Source organism: Anoplolepis gracilipes, chromosome 4 (genome assembly GCF_047496725.1).
Source record: "Anoplolepis gracilipes chromosome 4, ASM4749672v1, whole genome shotgun sequence".
In the NCBI taxonomy this organism is placed as follows: Eukaryota; Metazoa; Arthropoda; class Insecta; order Hymenoptera; family Formicidae; genus Anoplolepis; species Anoplolepis gracilipes.
The window spans coordinates 7,022,498-7,036,753 of NC_132973.1; the positions used below are offsets into that span (position 1 = coordinate 7,022,498).

Genomic DNA, 14,256 nt, shown 5'->3' on the forward strand with positions numbered 1-14,256 from the left:
AATAAAACGGTTATTTTGTTATTTTAGAGACAGCTATACAGAAGATCTATAGATTTTTGATATTAAAACAACAATTAGATGAGTTAAAATATTCGCATGATTTAAAAACTCATATATAATTCAGTCAAAACGGTCGGTAATGTCATTGATCTTCTATTACCTCCGCGCCCACTTAGCCGTCACGAAAATTTACTCAGGGCTGACGGTCTTTAATAATCTCGTCGGTGGTAAAAGCCACCCTCGGATTGATATTGGTACCTACTGTCACCTACCGTCATCGCATGTGCACATGGGGTTATGAACGAATGAATTTATCTTCAGTATCACGTATAAATATTCATGTATTGTATATGACAATTTTGAAAAATATTAAAATAACATGAAAATTGAAATTTTTTATTATCTAGTCTGTGTCTTGTAGGTTAGAGGAAAATTTTTGAGACCAGACATTTTCTAATCGATAGCCAATTGTATGGTATGTGATATGTGACTGCTTTTGACAGGTTCGTGTTTGTAAGGTATTTCTAAAGACTCATAAATTTTTTATATTTTTTATTATAATTTTTGCTAATCATATATAATATATTAAATACTGTATCAAGAAAAGCACACATACAGTTATAACTAATATTAAACATAGGAAAAGAATTTCACTTTACGAAGAGACTAGAATAAATAAATTTATTGCCACAAGTATTATTGATAATAGTTGTATATAATAATTTAGCTACAAGGACGTAACATAAATTAATAAATTTAACAATTATTTATTTTAATGACAAACTATATATTTCCTATTTCCCATTTGATGATACCTCTTTTGCGATAAAGTATATACGTAACTGAGAAAAATAACAGCGTCTGCTATGAAACTACAATTATGTATACGCGAGATATATCTTTCAATTTCGTGTTTTGATCTGTTCCTTTGTCCGACAGTTTTAACGACACGTATTTTACATGTCAAAACTCAAGAGAAAAGGCAGAACGGATAAATATTGCACAAAAGGATGGATTAAAAAATCAGAAGAAAATACGAGTTCTGATTTCACACGACATATTTCCGATTAAATGTATGCTAAACGCACGAATAAAATTTGTCGCATAATTTTATTTGACAATGATGTTGACACATTGTCATTGTGTGATTTTAATTAGGTGCTACTGTATTATATGAGATAACTTTCTTTGCTGTTTCCAATGCTGTTTGGATTTGAAGACAAATCGCACATCCGAATGCTATCGATACGTAAGTTCATTCTTTATTGAATTCAATTAAATGTAATTATTATATTTCATTTTATTTTGTATACTGCAGAAATACGATTAAAAACACATTAAGAACGACGTGTGAAGAAATCTCCATTCATCATGAGTGAATCAGACGATTCTGATATTCAGGCTGATATTAAGGCTCTGACTGAAGTTTTGTCTTTGCCTACAACCAGCAACGTTGCCTACGAACCGCAAGAACAATTTGTTTCTAGTATTAATTCACAATCTAACAGTGCTCTCTCTGATTTAGAAAAAAATGATGAATATTTTAACTATATCTATGACAGTGAGGACAAGGAGTTTCTAAATGTTTACGAGATAAATGAAAAATTGATCACAGGCCTGTTGATAGCTAAGAAACAATTGATCGTTTTGCTAGAAAAATGTGAAAAGAAGATAAAAGAATTGGATGAAAAAATGAGTCCCAAAAAAGGGTTTTATATACGTCCTGTTAGTAGACATGCAATCAATGATGCTGGCATGCCATATTTTAAGGATAAGAATCACTTTAGAGCACCCAAAAATTACGACACCAAACTGAAAGAATCTCGTGGTGAGTTAATCCTGCCGTTTCTTAGTAAACCGAGCCGTTGGTCAGGAAAAGACAGGGAAATACTTTTAAAGGCCATACACAATGAAGCTATTGAATCGGTACTGTCTAAAGGATTTAATGATGAAATTGAAAAACCTGATAAAAAGACATCGAATGAAGAAGCTAAAAAGATTGCAATATCGCTGCCTAGAAATTTTAGAGAGCTGGTGGGAGCGGTCGGCGAAAAAGAGTTCGATTGGTACAAAATTTCTAGAATGGATTTCGAAAATAAACATTTACCACACGAATGCCAAGTCATGTGGAATGTTTATTTGCATCCTGATTTCAACAAGGACGAGTGGACAAACGTAGAGGATAAAAAACTGTTGAAGTATGCCAAACAATGTAATTATCAAGATTGGGACACCATTGCACAGTTGTTAGAAACAAATCGTAGCTCTTATCAATGTTTCATCAGGTATAATACCATTAAGAAAGTGGTATCCTCGGGACGTCCGTGGACCAAGCAGGAAGATAAATGTCTCGCGAATATCATAAAAAGTCTCAAGATTGAAGATTATATTCCTTGGTCCGATGTTGCTAATCATATGCGACATAGAACTAAACAACAAATTTACTCACGTTGGACGTACAGGAAAGCGCCGCATTTGAGGAAAGGCAGGTTCACTTATTTGGAAACACAAACTCTCCTGAACGCGGTAGAAAAATACGGCATGGACTTTGGTAAGATCTCAAACATCATGATGCCACATCGAACTTCTGTACAACTCTACGATCGTTACAATACGGTAATGGAAAGTCTGACTACTGACAAAATGTGGACAATCGACGATGACGAGAGATTGCTTGACCTACATGAAAATTATAATAACGATTGGTCCAAAATAGCCAAGTATTTTTCCAGCAAATCAAGAACACAAGTGAGACAACGATTTTGCACGATACAAAGATACCTAAGCAAAAATATCCCTTTTGAAGATATACCTAGACCTAGCAATGACGAAAAACAGATTTCATATAAATTTTTTCGAAGAGATAGAGACAAAAAATCTCGCGTTATACACATTGATGATATTCGATTAAGATTGTATGAAATTCTTAGTATACCTCTTTTAAAAACTATCAATTTTCAAAAATCTTATGATTCAGAACAACTCGCAAATGATACTAAAAGATTGTATGATACATTGATTCTATTAAACACCGATCTGGATGTTTCAAGTGGTTTTCTGAATTCTACGCATCTAAATAGAAGGGAGAAACGACTTTTGACTTCTTTAGAAGAATACACAAATGTAAAAAATAATAGAATACATCAAATAGAAAAGTTCAGAATGCAAATGTTTGGTCATGTTGAAGAAGATAGCGAAAATTTTTTTATACCTCCACTACCATTTGATGGATATATAAGGACAAAGAAAATAAAAAGTAATAATAAGTCTATAGATTGTGAATTGATAAATGTCAATGAAAAATTTCTTATCAATGTGCCTACAGAATTTTCCATAACTTCCTACATACATTCTTTTATTAATATTGAGGAAGAAATTCAATTTGACAAATTTGGTCAACTTCTAATAAGTGATTATCACGAATGTGATGAGCGACATATAAACTTGTACAAATTAATAAAATGCAATCTCTTTTTTGATAAAACGAATACTTTAGCAGAATACCATAATTGTGGAATAGATATGAATTTTATAAATTACAAGCAAAGAAAATACCCAAGTAAATTACCTATTGCATATACTGATGATGAAGATAATCAAGAAAAACTATTTAGTGATTTAATTAAGCCGAACCGAGCAACTTTATTAGGTCTCAAAAATCTGCTTCTTTGGAAATTGTTATATGAAAATGAAAATAATAAAGCTGAACGTTTTGAATTTTTTTTCAAAAGTGAGAACAAACAAGAACAAACAATGACAAATTCTATACTAACGCAAAGCACTGAATATCGATTGCTGCAAACTCGTCTGCGGCAATTATTTAAGATTCCCATAGGTTTATCAAACTGTATATTGGAAATACAGGGATCAGAATCTATGTTTTCAACAAAAAAGGAAGAGACTCAAGAACCCATTTCGAAAAAGAGGAAATTTGAACATATCAACTGTGTAGAATTGAATGGGGAAACAGATGACCATAATGTTCTTGCCAATAGCAGTTCTCAGTTTAATTCCAATGTTGAAACTGTAGTTCTTCCCGTAGTACGCAGTTGCAGGGTAGTTTATAAAAAATATAAAATTATCGCAAAATAATATTTCTTGATATTGTTAAATCAATACAAAGATACAGTTAAAGGAAGTACGTTTTACACAAATGTTATATTCTCTTTTTTTTCGTTTTTATATTAAAGTAAACTGATGTAAGATTAATTTTTTTATTTATTACAAATATAATCTTCCGAAAATTATTCATACTGTATTACATAACTGTGATGATTAGTGATAGTGGAAGTTTATATTTTATATATGTGTGTGCACTTCTACTATACGATTATAGAATATAAAATTATAACTATAAATTTTATGAAATTTACAGTTATGTATAAGTTTTAATGGCCATAAAAGAGTGGCAACTAACAAAATATAGTTTTATGTAACTTATTTACAATCTGTGTAATTTATGTCAAGTAAAAAATATAATTTGTAAAACATTAGAAAAATTATGATAGCAATAATCTAAATAAGAAAATATATTGTACATATATCAAAGTATAAATTTTTTTTTAGTTTTAATAAACATAATTCCTTTTTCGTTTTATTATAAACGCTATTATACTACCATTTTTAAAACCAGTAAAATTAACAATAATAAGCAATATTATAATAACACTTACATAATTTAGAGTCGAGTATTACATATTGTTTATAATCACAAACTAATCTTATGAAATAATAAAAGAAGATTATTTTAAATAAGCATAAACAAGAAATATAATAAAATACACTTTGAACATATCGTCCATTAGTCAAAAATGTTAATTTATAAGAAATAAATGAGCCTTTTTTCTTCTTTTAAGATATTTGTATGTTAAGATATTTTAGAGCAAAAATTTATTGAATACCCGCATTACTCATCGTACGTACATGATACATTATTATACACGATATGATTAATATTGTCTGACAGAGATCTATTAGATGGAAAGAAGAAATGCAAATGTATATTTTACATGCAAAGTACTTGTGTGTTTAAGTTACACTATATGCAAGTACATAATCCTCATTTATAGTTAGTACATATATATATATATATTTTTTACAACTTGCATGCTCTATTTTGTTAAGACTCGGTATTTTTTAGTTTCATAACGTCAAGTTTTTTGTAAGGATTATCGTTTAATAATTATTTCTTTTTTGATACCGAACTGCTGTAACTTGTTACAATGACTGTACATCCGGCTGTAAAGACGCCCCATAAAAATAAACTCGCTTCTATCTTACCGACCAAAACTCTCAAGCTATCCAGGATTAATTTAAGCGGTTCGTTTGCAATTTTAAAATCCGGCTTGTCTTGAATAACTTTAATTTTTTTAATATAGTCGAGAAACGGCGGATGATCTCGGCTGAATATCGGGAAATATTCCCCCATGTTCTCTCTAGTCCACCAAGCATTAGTATTTGTTCTATATGTAAAAACATTACTGATAAAATATATGTTACTCTAATCTATAAGTTAAATTTTATATATATATATATATATATATATATATATATATATTTGTTTATTTAGCTTGCAAAATATTGTACTATACTTACGTTTGACTCCACGGTGTATAATGATAATAGTAAAGATTAGCTCTGATATATTTTGGCGGTTCTCGAAATGGAGTTTCGACAGTATTTATTAGAGCCAATACCTCCGACTGCCCAGTCAATAAACGATAAGTGAGTGATAATAGCCATGGATTCTGTTTATATGAACTTAATGCAGCGAACCACATTTGCCAATCAAGACGAGGTTGATGAGGTGCTACAAAAAAGTTAGCTTATTTGTATAGCAAATTCAGATAATACATTTATATCAAATATTAAATAAATAAACATATCGAATAAAAATATATATATATATATATATATCTTACCAACAAATGGTAATGAGTTGTTAACGTTTCCAGGCTTGTATAAAAATTCATATTCCTTCCAAGGTCCATCAATGCTGTCACTTCCTTCTATTATAACTTCTGGTCTACCTTCAACTCCTGTCATACGGCGAAATAATCCATAGCTGTTTACTAAATGAAGATGATCCACCTTTGCATGCATTTGTTTCAATTGAACGGATATCGTCGAATTTTTGGACAGAATTGTAGAACTATGTAAAGTAGAATATGGTACCTGCAAACATTTTTACTTTATATTTTATATGTATGCACATTATTCATTATATATATACATATACATATATATATATATGTTTTGTTTGATTTAAAATTTAATAATTAGAAATATGAAATAAATCAGATCTATCTGTTGTACTTACAAGGCTTATAGCAAAAATCAAACATACTACTACAGTGTAGAAAATTGTAACTATCGTTGTTGTGACTTTACTATGCATTCCTTTTGTAGTCATAGCCGAATTAGTTATCGAGTCCACTGCTGTTAATCCAAGAGATGCTATACCGACGCATATAGAAAACGATACTACACGAGACAGAACATGATCAAATTGTTCTTTTGTAAATGCTGCAAAAGAGAACAATTATGATCAATATAAATGTGCATGCTAGATTAAATAGTTATCAATCATTGTTGTTAATAAAATAAAATACCAATATCAGACTGAATAGTCCAATTGTCTGTTATCCTCAGATTATAATAAATATATGTTCCATATATAACTCCCCCATAAACCAATATGCTTATTAATGTCGAGAGATAATTTATAATACGAGATTTATCGTTCTTAGATTTTCGTTTGTAGAAAAATTGATCGTCCAGTAAAGATATACATAAACAAATTGTTAGGAAATTGAAGAAATTGTAGTTTCCAGTGGCAATTATACAGACTTGCAAAAATACCTGAAATATTAAAGGAAACATTATAATGATAAGAATAATCGATCTTTAAATCTGTAGACAGTCTAGCTTATTATAGGTCATCAAGATTTTACATACCTGTAAATAAAATGCTATTATTCTTACTTTTCTATTCAGAAAGAAAAATAAGAGCGGTATGGCAAGCTCAATAACATTTGTAGCAACAGTACTTAATCGAAGGAACCATGTTGGCAAGTGATGTACGTACCATGCCAGAGGAGTAGGTATACATTGAGATTCAAAGTGGACATTTAAAGCTACAAAACACAGCAAAATATTCTATAAATATATAATGCTACAATATTATTTTTGTATATTCGATTTTATGAAAATTATTTTACCATCTAATTTCCACCATAGTGGACATTCTGAGGTAAGTTTTGCTACTCCACTAGCAAACATCAAACGGAAAAGTAACCAGCGCACAGTCCAGAATGTCACAGTATCGCTCGGAGTGCTTGATTTTCCACGCTGAGGATACCAAAATGGTGCTACAAGTATACATAGAAATCCGGTCTCCAATAATAAAATATCCCTAAAATTAAAAAACACATATATTAAATTAAATATTAAGCAAATTATCAAATTGTTCATAATTAGATAAATAAATTATATATAATTATATATAAAAATATATCATAAAATATATATTTTACTTTATATTATAAGAAATATAAGTATATATTTATATATACTTATATTTCTTAATATTTCTTAATATTTCACATATTTTTATATAGATATAAGGTTTATAATTTAATTATCTGGAAGTTTATAACAGTATTCATTATTGAATTGATAATAATATAATCCTTTTCATTAAAAAATAAATATTGAGAGATAACATGCTATTCTATAAAATATAAATTAAGCCTAAACTTACATAGATGTAAAGTATTACGTACATGAACTAATAAAATAATACAATAGAATATATTTTGAAAGAAACATTAAAGTTTGCAGTATAAGAACCTGATAATTCTATGTGATAGTTAAAACTATATTATATAGTTAAAACATTATAAAACTTACCATTGAAACCACATAAATGTTTGACCAATCTGATATAAAGAAAAATATAAGGCCCATAGTCCTGCAAATATTGGAGCAATGCAAAATCTTTGCGAGACAAATCTGCAATAAAATATAATTTTAACTTAATAAAAGAGCTATAACTTTAATTAAATTTGAAGATTATATTGTATTATATATTTTGCACTATGTTCTATATAATGAAAATTATCTTTTCAGTTAATCTTGTAATTTTTTAATGTAATAAATACATACCCTGCAAAGGAGAGAATAATTCCAAGGAGAGATAATACATCCAACATGTATTCTACATTTAAACCTAGATACGGTGCAAACCATAAGAATGTTGGTTTTTGCTTCAGTTTATTAAATAATGTTGCACGTGTTTTTAGTTCTATCTGCGTTCTGGCTGGTAAGATTCCATTATCGCCATATAATCCTATTTTATATATTATTAATTAATAATTAATAAAATTATAATATTCTCAATTTTTCTAAAAGTAGATTTATGTATACACTTTGTAATGAAATTTATACATGATCTAAAATTATAGTTTGATTCATAATCTAAATATAAAATACATTATCTGGCGAAGATAAAATATAATCATTAACTATTAATAAATAAAAAATTCTATTTATAATATTCCAAAATATTATACATAAGCATCATTGAAATCAGTACTGTTTCTTTGTTTTTCTTTTACGTGGAAAGTATAGAATATACATTCCTTGAATTAATATTTCGCGAATAATGAGAAAAAAGAAAAAATCTCATGCGATCGAGGAAATATGAGAAAAAATAACTGTACAATCAAGATATCGTCGGATACTTTAAAGATGTATATAAATACCTACCCGGAATTTGTATGTAAAAGCTGAGGAATGCGAACAGATATATAATGCAGATTCCACGCAGGAATAAATTACGGGTGTAGCGTACTTGCACCATAATCGCTGTTGGATTTTATGTCGGATTCCGTTTTATGTTAGAAAGTTTTGATATTTAATTGTGATAACGACTAACTACCGGCGATAAATGCGACACGTACACCAACGCCACACACACATTTACACATCGAACTCTTTGACTTTCGACGTGTGTATTTACATTACAATACACATATGTGTGAGTGTAACGAGTAAGATAGACAAGAATATATATACGTAAACACAGCGAGAGAGTGGGACCGGAATCTAAACCAGAGAGAAGCCTGAGACGAGACCTGAGAGATGCCACGGCCCGGTTTACGTGATCTCTGAAAGCGACACGCCCTCTGTGGACATAAAAACGTGGACATTCAACTACATAGCCAAAGTCCACGAATGTTCTCAATGGATAACGCATAATGTGCATAGTTTTGGTTGCGATCCGTGCTACGTCCACAAAATTTATTAATACATTTTATAATTACTTATTCACTTTCACAATAATTTACTTTTAATATCAAATAACTAAGTAAATATTGTCAATATTCTAATTTTGCCAATAATATCTTGATTTTTTGTAATTCTTTTTCTTTTATTAAACGCTATTTTTACATTATACATTTTACAAATTAAAACTTATTTTATATGAAAAAAAAATTTTCTTTCAACAATTTAATAATTTAGAGTATTATATTGTTCTACAAATACAATAATAAACTATTAGATATCGATAGATTCAATTAAATGAAATAAATATCATATATATATATATATGTATATGTATATATACAAAATTTTTTTAATTAAAGAAAAATGTTAATTTTTACTTATTTAAGTAAAAATTGTCCGAATTATATCGTGTTCGCTGTCATAATCGTAAAAATTTCATTACATATTATTTTAAAAAAGATAAAATAAAAAATAGAAGTTTTAATTTTTACTTGACAAGCATTTTAATTTATATAGCTAAAGCATTAGAGCTAAAAGAAGGTCCCCGCTAAATATTTAATCGCATAAATTCTTGTATTATTAATAAAAAAGTTGATGCGAGACACTTTCTGTAACAACTAATCGTGATTTGAGAAAAAAGGAAAATTACTTATCAAAATTAATTAACCCAGACCATTGTTGTAAAAGACTCTTATGTAACTATATATATATGATATATAAATCCATATTTATAATATAATTTTATTTTATTTAATTATTGTAATTCTATTCATCACTTGACTCATTTAATTCATCTATTTGTCGCTTTGAATTACAATTCTAAGAACAGGTTGTTTAATATATTAATTTCGGGAAAATAAACATTATTAATTAATGTTAATTAATGCCGATTATGCAATTGGCATACTTCGCTGTACGCGATTAGTAATATTTAATTCTAAACTTTGTAATATTTTACTTTAAAATATACTCATATTTTTGTGCGATCGATATCAATATTAATCGACAAATGTCGCGGGGTTGTGCGCGCTTCGGTGGGCAGAACGCTCCGACCAATCGATCTATGCCGGCGCGTATCGATTCGGGTATGAATCCGCGGGTGGATCGTGGTTGGCGGCTTCTCGCGGAACGCGGTTTCGTCGGCTCGTTCGGGTGGCCGACAACATGGCCGGGAACGGAAAGGACCGCTTTGCTCGAGACTCGTAGAGCGCTTGGATGTGATTAAAAAATAGGCACTCTGCGCCTCTGCCCATTGTCCGGCGGGTGTAGGCCGGGTAACGAGGGCGCGGGGTGGTTTCGTTACGCGCCTTACGGCCAGTATTTGACCGTACTTTTCTAGCCAATTGGACCTACCTTTGTTGCTCCTGGCCATAATCATTCTGATTCGATTTTTAGCCAGAGATCAAAGAAGAAAATAATTTCTTCTTATTAATGCCGGTTAATTATTATTGTCGCCGGCAAATAAGACGATCTATATTGGTTTAGGATCGTACGATATTATAATCGTTTTCTAGACGCGTTGTACGTCATTCAGTCGTTTAAAGTCGCTTGTAAAATTGCTTTTTTTTGTTATTGGGATTCATAATCTCAAATATTAAATAATATAATGATAAGAAAATATTCTATTCAGTATATATATTCTTACTTGCTAAGAATATCTGAAAGTACTCTTTAGAAGATTTCTCTCTTAAACTAATTGTAAGAAGATCTTCTTAATGTTTATTTTAAAGAAATATATTATTAAGTTAAATGAAATATTCTTAAGCTGAGAATATAATTTTTTCGGTGTCTGTAAAATATATTAGCATGCATATTAATCCCTCTGTCGGCGGGTCATTAAACATTTGTATCTTTAAAATTGTTTTATAAAAATCTAATATATATAATTAAAATAAATATTTTATGTATGTCTTGCATAAAACCGGAATAAATCATATATTTTTATTTTTTTTAATATTTTTCTTTTTCTCTCAATTTTAATATACAAATGGTATATCTATTTTAACAAAAGTTAAAAAAAAAGTAAATGAAAAATGTAATATAAAATTTTCTCTTGGAATACGTACAAAAAGAAATTTTTTTATAATTTAAAATTGACCCAGAGTACGGCATGCATGCATTCCGCCGTTCGAGGGTTAAAGCAACGAATTTATCTACAATCTACATCTTTATCTACAAGTCTATTAATCTACATCTACAAATCTCTACACAAATCCGTTGCTTTAAAATATAATAAAAGCTTTTTATCACTCACCGACACTGATGTACAACAGCGGAGTTGTTGATATTGAATCGTTGTCTGTAACATACAAATATAAAATATAAATTATAACAGCGCTTAAAATAATTAATATTCAAGAATTTATTATTATATATACTCATCAAATTATTATTATGTACTCATTAAATTTTATATTCAATGCGTACAATAATAAGCAGATATATAAATATCGAATAATTATATAATTAAAAAAAAGAACTATTTTTTAAATAAATAGACTTTTATAAGATTTATTTAAAAGTCTTTATCTCTGACTTTCTCTTGTTGAAATCAATCAACTAAATAAACTGAATTAAATCATATACGTGATTTATAATAATTAATCTACAAATAATAATATACAAATTATATTTACCCTGGGGTTGCTCCGCCGATGCAAGATGCCTCTCCTAGGCCTCCTCCTCCTCTCAGATTGTAAGGGACGTCAGGAATTATTGTTTTATACGCGCGATATACTTTTTTTAATTTATTGAAACCGCACAAAAATAAAATCGCGCAATATTTTAAACCGTACAAAAGTAAAAACGCGCGATAGTTTGGACGGCACTCCCGCACTTTTACGCGCGATACTTTGACGGCACTCCCGAATTTCGCAAATCCCATCGAACGATCGAAAATCCCATTTTATCAGGCGCGAGAATCATACTTGGAGTCGACAGGTCGGGCACGATCAAACTCCAACGAAAGAAAGATTAAAATCAGGATAAATGAACGAAAACACGATCACGATCGCGACGAAGTCGAGACAAATGTCAAAAACAATAGCGTTCTATATGTCACTAAGATCGAATGTTATTATTTTATTTTCGGAGTCATTTTAGACGTACTTTAACACGTTAAGATTAATCGTAATATTATTACATATTATTCGTATTATTATTACGTATTATCGTCGCGAGAAACTTGTACACGGCGCGCTCGACCTCGAAGTGACCGAACGCGAGACGCACATGCCGGCGCAGACGTCGGAGTAAAAACACGTGCGCACACTACGTCCGCCCAAGTCGAAATGAATGACTCACCGCTGTCACGAGTCCCGTACGCCGTGGTCTCCCCTCTCTTACCACCTCTTACTATGGAATGCGTGACGTCAACACAAGGTCGAGTATGCTCATTTATCCCGCAGGAAGAGCGATACCTTCTTTGCGAAATATGTTTTCCTAATAAATATGGAAAATTTAAAGAATTATTTATAAAACAACAATTTCATTCTAATTATTTAAACACGTTTCCCATTCCTTACATAGGTCGCGTTCGGGGAGACACTATTAGCACTAACAGCATCGTTCACATAAATTTGGAAAAATAAAAAATGTCTTTAAATAATTAGAATGAAATTGTTGTTTTATAAATAATTCTTTAAATTTTCCAAATTTATGTGGACGACGCTGACGCTGACGATTCCTGACGTCCCTTACAATCTGAGAGGAGGAGGAGGCCTAGGAGAGGCATCCTGCATCGGCGGAGCAACCCCAGGGTAAATATTATTTGTATATTAATTAATAAATGCCTTATACAAAATAATTCGTTTCTTTTAGTTGAATGATTTAATCAAAAGAAATTCAGAGATAAAGATTTTTGTATAAATCTTATAAAAGTTTTTATTTAAAAAGAAAAGTTTTTTTAATTTACAAAGTTATTCCATATTTATATATATCTGCTTATTATTGTACGCGTCGAATATAAATTTATTAAGTATAATAATAAATTCTTTAATATTAATTATTTAAAATCGCTGCTATAATTTGGATTTTATTTTGTATGTTACAGATAACATAGCTTCAATATCGCTATAACAACTTCGCTGTTGCGCATCAGTGTCGGTGAGTGACAAAAAGCTTTTATTATATTTTAAAGCAACGAATTTATGTAGAGATTCTGGTAGATAGAGATGTAGATTGTAGATAAATCCGTTGCTTTAACCCTCGGACGGTAGGATAACGTATTCTATTGAGTTCTGTGTCAATTTTAAATCATAGAAAAATGATTTTTTTGTATCTTTATTATATGTAAGATAAAAATTTTATATTTTGTATTCATTTTTTTAATAGAAAATTTTGTTAACATAGAAAAGTTATACATATAAATTGAAAGAAAAGGAAAAATATTTTAAGAATAAGAATATGTAATATTTATTTCAATTATATATTTGTAATATAAGTTTTGTATTATAAGTTTTATAAAACAATTTTAAAGATACAGATGTTAATGACCTGCCGACAGAAGGGTATCTAACATACATGCTAATATATTTTATATGCATCGAAAAAATTATATTCTCATTTTAAGAGTACTTTACTTATAATATCTTCTTTTAAAATAGATATCAAAAGAATCTTTTTAATATTAGTTTAAGAGAGAAATCTTCTACAGAGTAGAGTAATTTTAGATATTCTTAACATGTAAGAATGTATACTAAAATGGATATTTCTTTACCATTATATTATTTAATATTTGAGATCATTAATTTTAATAATTACAAAAAACAATTTTATAAATTGTTGACATTGGCTATTTATTAAAACGTTGACAAGTTAAATATATATATATATATATATACACATAGTTTTACTTAATTTATGTATATAAGATATGTCAAAAAAGTATTAATATGTAAAGAAGAAAATATTCTCGTTTATTAAGAATATATCTATAAGGAGAGTTTATAAAAGTATATATTTCGA

At 29.3% G+C, this 14,256-nt stretch overlaps 2 protein-coding genes across 4 annotated transcripts; one reads left to right on the top strand and one right to left on the bottom strand.

Moving 5' to 3' along the window:
- The first annotated feature begins 227 nt into the window (after positions 1–227).
- Positions 228–4,433, top strand: Pbp95 (proximal sequence element A Pbp95). 3 transcript variants are annotated; one of them, XM_072890253.1, is made up of 4 exons: positions 228–341; positions 422–518; positions 940–1,249; positions 1,319–4,433. In XM_072890253.1, the coding sequence occupies exon 4, from the start codon at positions 1,372–1,374 to the stop codon at positions 4,090–4,092; it is 2,721 nt and encodes a 906-aa protein (XP_072746354.1). In that variant the 5' UTR covers positions 228–341; positions 422–518; positions 940–1,249; positions 1,319–1,371; the 3' UTR covers positions 4,093–4,433. The 3 variants fall into 3 exon arrangements, with proteins under 3 accessions (XP_072746354.1, XP_072746353.1, XP_072746355.1); XM_072890252.1 differs by having other exon boundaries at positions 422–503; XM_072890254.1 differs by having other exon boundaries at positions 265–327; positions 422–503.
- A 239-nt stretch (positions 4,434–4,672) lies between these two features.
- Positions 4,673–9,111, bottom strand: LOC140664780 (lipase maturation factor 2). Its single transcript, XM_072890255.1, has 10 exons — positions 8,770–9,111; positions 8,167–8,350; positions 7,912–8,013; positions 7,221–7,414; positions 6,958–7,136; positions 6,612–6,861; positions 6,320–6,525; positions 5,922–6,174; positions 5,596–5,809; positions 4,673–5,462 (listed from the first exon to the last, which is right to left on the bottom strand). The coding sequence occupies exons 1-10, from the start codon at positions 8,861–8,863 to the stop codon at positions 5,183–5,185; spliced, it is 1,956 nt and encodes a 651-aa protein (XP_072746356.1). The 5' UTR covers positions 8,864–9,111; the 3' UTR covers positions 4,673–5,182.
- Positions 9,112–14,256: the final 5,145 nt, after the last annotated feature.

Excerpts from the sequence above, each read along its gene's own strand:
- LOC140664780 (XM_072890255.1), bottom strand. The coding sequence starts at position 8,863 with ATGGTGCAAGTACGCTACACCCGTAATTTATTCCTGCGTGGAATCTGC. Across the intron at positions 8,351-8,769 it reads CTTTTACATACAAATTCCGG|GATTATATGGCGATAATGGA; the intron begins GTAGGTATTTAT and ends TATATAAAATAG. Across the intron at positions 6,175-6,319 it reads TGATTTTTGCTATAAGCCTT|GTACCATATTCTACTTTACA; the intron begins GTAAGTACAACA and ends AAATGTTTGCAG.
- Pbp95 (XM_072890253.1), top strand. The coding sequence starts at position 1,372 with ATGAGTGAATCAGACGATTCTGATATTCAGGCTGATATTAAGGCTCTG.